This window comes from Danio rerio, chromosome 15 (genome assembly GCF_049306965.1).
Source record: "Danio rerio strain Tuebingen ecotype United States chromosome 15, GRCz12tu, whole genome shotgun sequence".
Classification (NCBI taxonomy): Eukaryota; Metazoa; Chordata; class Actinopteri; order Cypriniformes; family Danionidae; genus Danio; species Danio rerio.
Window position 1 is genome coordinate 45710001 of NC_133190.1, and position 12602 is coordinate 45722602.

The 12602-nt window shown below is 36.3% G+C and overlaps 1 protein-coding gene across 3 annotated transcripts in view; it reads left to right on the plus strand.

Moving 5' to 3' along the window:
* Positions 1-12602, plus strand: part of acsl3a (acyl-CoA synthetase long chain family member 3a) — an 85756-nt gene that overhangs the window by 8422 nt on the left and 64732 nt on the right. For 2 of the 3 annotated variants that reach the window (XR_012390550.1, XM_005159236.6), the window contains exons 2-4: positions 5010-5081; positions 5242-5599; positions 11815-11992. Coding sequence is in view for 2 of the 3 variants with exons in the window: in XM_005159236.6 (XP_005159293.1) it covers positions 5243-5599; positions 11815-11992 (535 nt within the window). In the remaining variant the exon portion in view is untranslated. Of the gene's footprint in view, positions 1-5009; positions 5082-5241; positions 5600-11814; positions 11993-12602 lie in introns of those variants that run through there. The other variant, NM_001045128.1, reaches the window with a different exon arrangement.

A 12602-nucleotide genomic window follows, 5' to 3' on the forward strand; every position in this document is an offset into this window, starting at 1 on the left:
TTGTAGTAATTAATGTTTTTATTTTTATTATTTAAAAAATATTTATTACTTTTATTTATAAATGTTTTATTATTTATTTTATTTATTATTTTATTTTTTTAATTCTTATAATTTTATTTTTTATTATTATTAATTAATTAATTTTATTTATATTTTTTATTTAATTATTTGTTCATTTTTCACCTTGATTTACAGAAGATCGCAACAATTGTTTAAATAAAAAATCTTGTTAGGTATGTTAAAAAATGAATAATTTGATTATTTGATGCTTAAAATGTATAATAATAATGATTATAATAAATAAGTATTTATGAGCTGCACTGTGATCCTTAAAAAAAGTCATAAAACACAAACAACCAGTCCCAATGTTGTGTAAAAAATTATGCTTACAAAACAATTTTTACACTTTATTATTAAGATATTATATATTATCTAAGATTCAGCAGCATGCTCTTTAAAAAAACTAATTTTATCTATTTTAATTAACATAACTCCCACATATCTGTTTTATTTGGGGAAAAACTGTTTGGAAGATTTTTTTTGTATTTTTAATGATGTATATTATGCCATATTTTTTATATTTGCCACAAAATTACTTTTAAAAACAGATTCTTTGATGAAAGATAAAAAGAAATATGAACTTGCATTAGGACACTATTTTTTTTTATAAATGAAAACCATTATAATTGAATATCTAATTTACCTTGTTTGCTTATTTAAAGCTTGATAGTAAAATCTAGATGTATTTTTAAAAATACAATATTTATTTTTATTTTATTTTTATGATTTTTAAAAAAATTTTTTTTACATTTGATTATTTATTATTATTTTTTTATAAAAAAGTTTATATATTTTTACATTTATTTATTTTTATTTAAAACAATTTTCATTTATTATTTAAAAATATTCAAATTTCAATTTGTATTTATTTTAATACCTTTTTTAAATATTATTTATTTTTATAAAAAAAAATAAGTAAATAACTAATTTAAATAAAGTATTTTAATATGTCATAAATCATTCTCAGTGTTGGTTAAAAATGATACTTACAAAATAATTTTACACTTTCTTTTTAAGATATTATTTAAGATTCAACAGCATGTTTTTTTTTCACCTGAAACCTGTTTTAATTAACATTCTGCTAGTTTATCTGTTTTATTTGGGGCAAAAAACACTTTGGAAGAAATTTTTTTTTGTATTTTAAATGTGATATATTTTTTATGTTGGCCACAAAATTACTTTTAAAAACAGATTTTTCTATGAAAGAGAAAAAGAAGTATGAACTTGCATAAGGGCACCATTTTTTATTAATGAAGACCTTTGCAAATTAATGTATAATTTAATATGTTTGCTTATTTAAAGCTTGATTGTAAAATCTGTATGTAATATAAATCACCATCCACTTTCATTGTGTGGAAATCAGAATCTTAGGAACATCTGAGGAGGGGAAAAAAAGCAGTATGAGATCTGAATGACATTACACTGAGTAAATGAGCTCAACCTTCTTTGCAAATCTTCAAATTTTAAAGGAACAGAGCAAAGAGTCGGAGGATCATAGACCATCACACTTTGAGTTATTCATGAGTTCTTGAGAATGGATGAGAGAGATATTTGTGGCTGAAAAGATGAACTTCTTGGCCTTCAATACAATGATGAGAGTGAATAATACATGACATCTGCAGGAACAGCTTCTGCGGATCTGATTCAGTGCACAAAACCGCTCAAATCATTTCTGAATATTTGATCTACTTTCACATATGCTGGTTGTCGGACTGAAATACTCTCATTGCTTTTGTATTGGCTTTCTAGAAGATGCATTGTGATGTAACAATAGACAGAATTGAGATTAAACACATTTCCATGCTAATATTAAAGCTTATTATACTATGAGGGCTACTGAAATCTCGATTCTTATTGGCTGATGAGCATTATGTTCTAACAACAAGTGATGCAACAAGATACCAGACAAGCAGTTTGGGAGACATCTGCGGCCGGAAGGTAATGATAATTATTTATATTGTTACAACAATACAATTACTGTACAACAATAGTTACTGTTTTTACATTACTGTGATGGTTATGGTAGGATAGGCATTAATAAAATACATTTGAATGGGTAATTTAATAAGTAATATGAATAATACTCTGCATAATTTATTTTTTACATTCCTGTAAGGGTTGGGTGTAAATAAAATACAATTAATGAGTAATTTAATTAATAATATAACAAATTTTTGTTAATTTTCGGCCGCAGCTGCATTTCTTTAGCAACAACCCAGTTTGTCTGTCTGCACCAAGTGCAATACAACATGACAGAAACATTTAAATAGCAGCCACTGCACTACTAACAAAATGGTTGGAAAGGCTTTTAATGTAATTAATACATATTAAACCTCTTTAACATCATAAGGCTACTGAGTGACTGATGTTGTCACAGTCCTGACTTTAATTTTCAAGGTCTGAGGTGATCTGCCACTGCTTTTAGTAGTATGTCGATGAATGTCACGTAAAATACTTTGGGAGCATTTAACACTGACAAAAGCACATAATCAGTACCTGAGGTTTTCACCACAGTTAGTGTGTAATCCACATTACATGTTTGTAAATGTCAAGCGTGTTAGTCAAAAAGATTTAATTGAATAAAAAGATGTCTTCAGGACCATGGACAGCCTCAACAAGAGACATACAGAGACCCAGATAATCTTTATTTCATAATACAAAATGCCAGAACAGAACATAGTGTACTAATATGAAGAATATTTTGTAGATATATATTTTTAAATAATAATACTGTACATATATTTTGTAAATATTTTAACTGCACTGCGTTGATTGCACTAACGATGATTGATAATATAGATTAGTATCACTGACATATTCAGTCAGTCATTCATTCATTCATTCATTCATTTTCTTTTTGGCTTTGTCCCTTTTAATAATCAGGGGTTGCTACAGCGGAATGAACCGGCAACTTATCCTGCATATGTTTTATGCGGATGCCCTTACAGCTGTAACAGATGACTGGGAAACATCCATACACTCTCATTCACACTTATACACTACGGACAATTTAGCTTACCCAATTCACCTGTACCGCATGTCTTTGGACATTTTTATTTTTTAAAAAAATTTTTTTAATTAATTAATTTATTTATTTATTTATTTTTATTCATTCATTCATTCATTTTCTTGTCAGCTTAGCCCCTTTATTAATCCGGGGTTGCCACAGCGGAATGACCTGCCAACTTATCCAGCACGTTTTTACGCAGCGGATGCCTTTCCAGCCACAACCCATCTCTGGGAAACATCCACACTCACATACACACTCATACACTAACGACAATTTTAGCCGAGGCTCGAACCAGCGACCCAGTGACCTTCTTGCTGTGAGGCGACAGCACTACCTACTGCGCCACTGCTTCACCTATTTATTTTTATGTATTCATTTATTATTTTATATTTATTATTTTTTTTAATTTGTTGTTATTTTTTATCATTTTATGATAATTATTATTTACTTATTAAATTTTTACATTTATTTAAAACTTTTAATTAATTTTTTTTTTGTTATTATTTTTTAAATATCTTGTCTTAATTTATTTATTACTTAATGTTTTTTCAAATATGTTTTATTTGTTTATTTTTATTTATTTGTTTTTTTTATTTAATTCAATTATTTATTTGAAAAATATATTTTGATTTCTTTTTTATTTTTAATATTTACTTGTTTTATTATTTATTTATTTTTACTTTTTATTATTTATCATTATTTTATTTCTTTTATTTTAATTAATTAATTAATTAATTATTTTTTAAATAATTTGTTCTTTGGATGTGGGGGAAACCAGAGCACCCCCCAGTTCAAAGACATGTGCTATAGTTTAATTAGGTAAGCTAAACTGTCTGTTGTGTATGTGTGTAAATGAGTGTATGGGTGTTTCCCAGTACTGGGTTGCGGCTGAAAGGGCATCCGCTGTGTAAAACAAATGCTGGATAAGTTGGTGGTTCATTCCGCTGTGACACGACTCCTGATGAATAAAGAGACTAAGCCGAAAAGAAAATGAATGAATAAATTAATGAATTAAATAATTAATTTAAAAAATGTCTTGAAAATTAAACATTTTTCAGTCAAACTCCACACAGAAACGCCAACTGAGCCGAGGTTCGAATCAGTGACCCAGCGACCTTGCTGTGAGGCGACAGCACTACCTACTGCGCCACTGCTTCACCTATTTATTTTTATTTATTAATTTATTATTTTATGATATTTATTATTTACTTATTAAATTTTTACATTTATTTAAAACTTAAATTAATTAATTATTTTTATTTATGTATTTATTATTTTTTAAATATCTTGTCTAAATTTATTTATTACTTAATGTTTTTTCAAATATGTTTTATTTGTTTATTTTTATTTATTTGTTTTTTTATTTAATTCAATTATTTAATTTAAAAATATATATTTTGATTTCTTTTTTATTTTTAATATTTACTTGTTTATTTATTTTTACTCATTATTATTATTTATCAGTATTTTATTTCTTTTATTTTTATTAATTAATAATTTTATTTTTTATTTTTGAATAATTTGTTCTTTGGACATGGGGGAAACCAGAGCACCCCCAGGGCATATAATTAAATAAATGTCTTGAAAATTGAACATTTTTCAGTCTTATTTTACTGAATGTTTATTTTCAGAAAATAAAAAAAGAGTTTAGCTTTAGTTTACAATATTAATTCTGACCCAAACTCTCGAAAACTCTTGCAACCGCTTAGTTTTCCGTCACCTTTTACCCACATTTTGGATTTGTTCATAAATCTGGCCTGAGAGTCAGTCGATCCACTGTTTGTTGCGCTTTCTAATCTCTCTCTCCTCTCACGGCTTCAGGCTTCTTTGTTTAGGTGAACGTCAAGATTATAAAACGGCCATCTACCAAATAATCTCCCATGATCTGCACTGGAATTTTCTGATGCTGGTTAACTGACTGCTTGCTTTTCTTGTTCAGGGTCAAGAGGCTTCGCCGACCGTCTCACAGGAGAAGAGCCAAAAGAAGAGGAGGAAGTGACTTCACAACTAGGTATGTGACGATATCAGATTGTCAAATAGTCATATGGGTGGTGCGGTGGCTCAGTGGTTAGCAATGTCGCCTCACAGCCAAAAGGTCTCTGGTTTGAGTCCTGGCTGGACTGGGATTTCACCACATGCCTAATCACAGCTCTTCCTCTTTCCTCTGTCAGGATGAGGCTGACGCAGGATTTGAGTCCAGCCGTGGTGCTTGTTTTCAGGCTGGTGGTTTGGCTGTATTCCCTCATCTCCTACCTGCCGTACCTGTTGCTGAGATCACCTGAGTCTCAGTCGCTGTCGGAGTGCTCGCGGAGGCTGAAGGCACGGTCGGTGAGCGGAGACCCTGCAGGACCGTATCGGGATGTGGCGGCGCTGAAGGGGCTGGAGATGTGTCTGCACCCCGGGATCAACACACTGGATCAGGTGTTCCAGTCCTCCGTCTCCCACTTTCCTAACAGTGACTGTCTGGGCACCAGAGAGTTGCTGAGCGAAGAGGACGAGACTCAAGAGGATGGAAAAGTCTTTAAGAAGGTGTGTACGAGCTGTAAGTCCACAGATCTGAAGCTCTGCAGAAGCCTCTCACATGGGTTTTAAGCTCCACAGGGTGCAATATAATGTTGTCACAATGTTGAATTTCGGTACCTATTCGTTTTTCGATAAAGTTCAAGCGCTGCTCAACAGAAATGACTGTGATTGATCTTGAAGATCATCAGTTCACCGCACTTCACCACTGTTCACCGAATGCAAACACAGATACAGGGACAATGGAGCATTTTAAAGCCGTGAAGATCAGCTGGTCTGTCTATGAGCTGACATACGAGTGATCCGCTGATGAATTGACTGATCTTCATGGCTTTAAAATGCTCCAGTGTCTGTGTATCTATGTTTTCACTCGGTTAACAGCGGTGAATTGCTGTAAACTGATGACCTTCACGACCAATCACAGTGATTTCTGTTGAGCAGTGCTCGACTGTTAGCAGGAAATGGATGTTTTTAAAATTTTAATACCGATTGGTACAGAAATTCCAGTATCGTGACAACACTAGTTCAATATACAGTACATGGCCGGGCTGCTATAGCCAAACCTTTGGTCAGTTGTGCCTATGCCAAATGTCGGTTTCAATAGTGCCAGCAGAAAAAAAAAAATTGGCTTGTGGACAATGTGAAACATGTGTTGTTCTTTGAAGAGTCCACCTTACGGTGAAGTCCAGAGTTACGGTGTGGAGAAGCCCCAAAGAAGCATACCACCCAGACTGTTGCATGCCCAGAGTGAAGCATGGGGGTGGATCAGTGATGGTTTGGGCTGCAGTATCATGGCATTCCCTAGGCCCAACACTTGTGCTCAATAGACGCAGATAATATTATAATTGGAATGCAACATACATTTTCATTTGGTCCTGTTTAGATATGCTGAAATAACAACATGCATTAGAATGTTCATCAGCCAATCAGAATCACTGCCAAGGACTCAAACATTCATCAAACATTGTATTCTGAAGGCGGTGCCATGTATCAGGATGTATTTCATATGAAAACAGAATATATACAAATGAAAAAGTCAGATTGGTAATAAGTAAAACTACACTATAGAGCAGTGGTCACCAAACTTGTTCCTGGAGGGCCGGTGTCCAGCAGATTCTAGCTCCAACCCTAATCAAACACACCTGAACAAGCTAATTAAGGTCTTACTAGGTATACTTGAAACACCCAGGCAGGTGTGTTGAGACATGCTGGAGCTAAACCCTGCAGGGACACCGGCCCTCCAGGAACCAGATTGGTGACCCCTGCTATAGAGCTAAGAAGCTCTAAAAAGCCAAAGTGCAAAAAAGTGTTACTGATTTTGGGGGTCACCAAATCAGAGACATCACTAACTTGGCAATTAAAGAGTCAAAATCCTGGATTAAAAAATAATAAATTGTAGTTTTGATCAGGACTGACGCCTGTTTCACACCGCAAGCGTGAGCAGCGCATATGTGGAGCACATCAGCAGCTGTTGCACAGATCAATCTATCTCTGTCTATTCTATCTAGTTACCGATCTATCGATCAATCCTTTTTTTTTTTATTTATATATATTTTTTTACTTTTCATCTGCACCAAGACCCGCAACAACTTCCTTCAATGCTGTTTCCTTAACCTGCAAGTCTTTATTTTACAAATGATAAAGATCCTAAAGAAATGTATGCTTCTCAAGCTCTACGAGGAGTGTCATTAAAGGTGCAGTAGGTGATTTGCCACAATGCTAGCCTGTTAGCATAAATCTCTGAAACACCGTCCCTCCCCTGCCGTCCGAAGCCACGCCTCCTGAAAACACAAGCGCACGTACCCTAAAGATGACAGCAGAATCCTCTCTCGTGTGTTGAGCTAAAGCATGGCCGGCATCGAGCACTCATTTCTAAGCCATACTTGCATGCAATTTCTGACCGAATATTCAGAGTAGCGGTAAACACCATAGGGTGCGCGTCACAGGTTGTCATTGATCAAAAATGAACCAATATGAATAGAAAACCATCTTAAGCTCAGTATAGCAGGCAGCTAGCTCTCTGCAACTCTCACATGGTCGCCCACTGAAGCTAAGCAGGGCTGCGCCCGGTCAGTACCTGGATGGGAGACCACATGGGAAAGCTGGGCTGCTGCCGGAAGTGGTGTTAGTGAGGCCAGCAGGGGGCGCCCAACCTGCGGTCTGTGTGGGTCCTAATGCCCCAGTATAGTGACGGGGACGCTATACTGCTCAGTGAGCACCGCCTTTCGGATGAGTTGTTAAACCGAGGTCCCGACTCTCTGTGGTCGTTATAAATCCCAGGATGTCCATCAAAAAGAGTAGGGGTTTAACCCTGGCATCCTGGCCAAATCTGCCCACTGGCCTCTGTCCATCATGGCCTCTCAACCATCCCCATATTCCAATTGGCTTCATCACTGTCTCCTCTCCACCAATCAGCTGGTGTGTGGTGTGCGGTCTGGCGCAAAATGGTGGATGCTGCACACTGGTGGTAGATAAGGAGACCAAAATTAGCCACCAGGTCTAGTGCCCCCCTATGGATTTAAAATGCCCCCTCAGTTCTGATATCCTGGCGCCGGGCCTGTCGATGCTGTAAAAGGACAATCTTTCACCAGAAGATTTCAGTGGCTGAACAACACTTCTGTGCATATAACCCATTCATAACAACCCAATCTACATCAGCTCTGCGTGACAAAAATAGTTTTAAAACAGAGCATTACCTGTCTAACAGAAATACTTCAGCCATGGTGTCGTCTAAAGTAACTTCAATGTTAATTCAGGATTTAAAAAAAGTTTCTATTCAGCATGTTTTTACCGCTCTCTCTTACTCTCTATCACTCTCGTGAGCGCGCAGCACGTGTTTGCACTAACGGCAGAGCTGCGTACAAACAGGTGCGCATTAGCTCAAATTTGCATTTGCTGACAGACAGTTTGAGCTACGTATCAGAATTATGGGAGATGTCGGCCCGACATTTTAATTGGACATGGATTTAAATTTAGCGAGGCAGTAGGTAGTGCTGTCGCTTCACAGCAAGAAGGTCGCTGGGTCGCTGGTTCGAACCTCGGCTCAGTTGGCGTTTCTGTGTGGAGTTTGCATGTTCTCCCTGCCTTCGCGTGGGTTTCCCCCGGGTGCTCCGGTTTCCCCCACAGTCCAAAGACATGCGGTACAGGTAAATTGGGTTAGCTAAATTGTCCGTAGTGTATGAGTGTGTGTGTGTGGATGTTTCCCAGAGATGGGTTGCTGCTGGAAGGGCATCCGCTGCGTTAAAAAAACTTGCTGGATAAGTTGGCGGTTCATTCCGCTGTGGCGACCCCGGATTAATAAAGGGACTAAGCCGACAAGAAAATGAATGAATGGATTTAAATTTGTTTTGTAGTTCGGGCCTAAATAAATATTTGTTGCTGTTTTTAATCGTTTAAGTTCATTTGTTTGACTATATGTGAATCAGTGGATATTATCACTGCATTTATTGGGTAAAACTGCTACTTTTTACTGTCATTCAATGCGTTTTTGGCCATTATCACTGCACTGTCCCTTTAATTGAGCATGAGCAACACGGCAAAAATAGTCCCAGCTCCGAAACTATCGCAACACTGCTGCTTCAACGACATTCCCGCCTCTCGCTGACGCACTGCTTCTACGTGCGGTATGAAAGCTCTAATATGTTAACATGGACGCCAAAAAACACGCACTACTCACGCTCTGCGCGCGCATTGCTCGCACTTGCGCTGTAAAACAGGCTTGAAAAAAATCTGATACATTTTTACAGCAGTATAATTTAATCAATGTTTTCATCCCCAAAATAACCACAGCCATATCACTCTGCAGCCCAAGACCAGTTACTCCCTGAAGCTAAGCAGGGCTGAGCCTGGTCAGTACCTGTATGGGAGACCACATGAGAAAACTAGGTTGCTGTTGGAAGTGATGTTAGTGAAGCCAGCAGGGGTCGCTCAACCGGTGTAAGTGAATTAAAGGGGACATTATACTATCAGTGAGCACCATCTTAGGGATGAGATGTTAAACTGAGGTCCTGACTTTATGAGAAGTGCCCCATCACCCACACCCCTCTCATGATTGTGAAGCACTTTGGGTGTTTGATCATACATGATGAATGCGCTTTATAAATGCACATTGCATTACGTAATGAAAGGTCAATACATTTGAACAATTCATAGGTTTTAATAAGTGGGATAATACTGGAGTTTCTGTGAGTCTACTGAGCATTATACATCATACTTCGCTTTCACAAGTTCAGAGTAAATCTGGTTTTCCTCATTAGGACCCTGTAAATCAGACGTGCAGCATGTGAGTGAATGATCTCTCTGGTCTGACGTTAATCCTCTTGTCCAGCTCATGTAGTAATAATATTCTCCTGTGTTTCTGCTGCTACTCAACTAAAGCCTCCAAACATGAGCTGCTGTTGTGTAAGATGAGAAGGGCTTGATTTTACACTACAAACAACACGCTGCGTGTTTGATTCTGCTTGGTTGTGTTGATTTTATGCTTTCATTGTTTAAGAGAGGGCTTTAATCTTACACTATTCTGATTGTTCTTTTAGTATTACAACGTACACTCATCGGCCACTTTATTAGGTACACCTCACTAGCACCGGCTTGGACCTCCTTCTGCCTTCAGAACTGCCTTAATCCTTCCTGGCATATATTCAACAAGATACTGGAAATATTCCTCAGATATTTTGGTCCATATTGACCTGATAGCATCACGCAGTTGCTATAGATTTGTCGGCCGAACATTACACCACCACCACCACCACCATCAGCCTGAATCATTAATTCAAGGCAGGATGGAGCCATGCTTTCATATTGTTGATGTCAAATTCTGACCATACTTGCATGCAATTTCTGACCGATTATTTAGAGTAGCGGTAAACACCATAGGGAGCACGTCACAGGTTGTCATTGTTCAAAAATGAACCAATATTAATATAAAACCATCTTAAGCTCAGTAAAGTAAGCTTGGTGGAATAGCGCTGTTTACTGATGTCTCAAGGTATACATGTTGTGTGTTCAGAGATGCTCTTCTGCAGTCCTCTGTTGTAACGAGTGCTTATTTGAGTTACTGTTGCTTTTCTATCAGCTGGAACTGGTCTGCCCATTTTCCTCTGACCTCTGGCATCAACAAGGCATTTGCACCCACACAGTGACAGAACTGCCGCTCACTGGATATTTTCTCTTTTTCTGACCTTTCTCTGTAAACCCTAGAGATGGTTTAGCATGAAAAGCCCAGTATATCAGAAGTTTCTGAAATAGACCAGCCAGTCTGGCACCAACAACCATGCCATGTTCAGAGTCACTTAAATCCCCTTTCTTTTCCATTCTGATGCTCGGTTTGAACTGCAGCAGATCTTCTTGACCATGTCTGCATGTCTAAATGCATTGAGTTGCTCTCATATGATTGGCTGATAAGGATTTTTTATTTAACGAGCAGTTGGACAGGTGTACCTAATAAAGTGGCCGATGAGCTATTCACAATGATTATCTGCACTTCAGTTGCATTTGCTTTTTCTCTATTGGGATCATTTTTTTTTTCTCTCTTCAGATTTTTTTGAAGTGCTCTTTTGTCTGTATCATAAAGATTATTTGTAAGTGACTTGACATTTTTTTGCTGATTAAAATAATCACAACACCCTCAATGAGGTTTATGAGTTGGCTATTAACTAATGATGCCTGTAAACACTGATTTAAATTGTAAAAAAAAAAACTGTAAAGCATGATTATTGCAGTTAAATAATAACAAAAATGAACAATATTGAAACATTTTTGCAACTTAAATTTTTATTAAATCTAAAATAAAATATAAAATGAACAAAAAATGTATAAATTCAAAAATAGATAAATGTAAACTTATGCAAACCGATGTTTGAAAAATAATAACCTCATACAAAAAAACAAGTAAAATATTTGAGTTTAGTTAGAGAGAGTTTACAATGTAATCTATACTGTGGCTTTAATAATAAGTTGACTTTTTGGCAGGGAAATTAGATCAAAATAACTTTAAAATGTGTAATAAGTACATCTTTATGTAATAATATTTAATACATGTAATGCATATAATACTCAGTGCATATAATTGTCAAATAATAATGTCCAATAGGTGGAGCTGTTGATTCATGACAGTAAAATCCTGTCCAATTGCAAGGGAAAGTTGATGAAAGACTAAACAGATGCAGGTCTCATTATTTTCTAACAAATAAACCTTTTGAAACCCTTTGTGTTCGTCTCTGTAGGTGATTCTGGGAGAGTATCGCTGGATGTCATATGAGCAGGTTTTTAAAGAAGTGAATGCTTTTGGAAGCGGTTTGGCTGCTCTTGGACAGAAACCAATGAAAAACATTGCCATCTTCTGCGAGACGAGAGCTGAGTGGATCATAGCAGCGCAGGCCTGCTTCATGTACAACTTCCCACGTGAGTCACACACTTGTACACACTTTATAACACCCTAGGCTCCTATTTGGCGTTCTTAAAGGGATAGTTCACTCAAAATGAAAATTCATTCATTCATTTATTTTTCTTTGGCTTAGTCTCTTTATTCATCAGCGGTCTCCACAGTGGAATGAACTGCCAACTTAACCAGTGTATGTTTTACACAGCGGATGCCCTTCCAGCTGCAACCCAGTACTGGGAAACATCCATACACACTCATTCACACTCATACACTACGGCCTATTTAGTTTATTCAATTCACCTTTAGCACCATCGTGTCGCCTAATAAAAATTCACTCATGCTCAATTTTATGAGTTTCTTTTTTCTGTTGAACACAAATGAAAATATTCTAAGGAAAGCTGAAATCCTGAAACCACTGTAAAAAATAAATAGATTTTTATAGGAAGGTTTCCAGCATTATTCAAAATATCTTCTTTATTGTTTTATACAAGGAAGAAAAGGTTTGAAACAAGTGAAGGATGATTTTTTGGATGAACTATCCCTTTAAATTGCTGTGTGGTTTCTTGAAAGACTCAGTACGTGGATTGCAAACATATAGATACATTCTTAAAGCAACAGTGCATCCAAAAT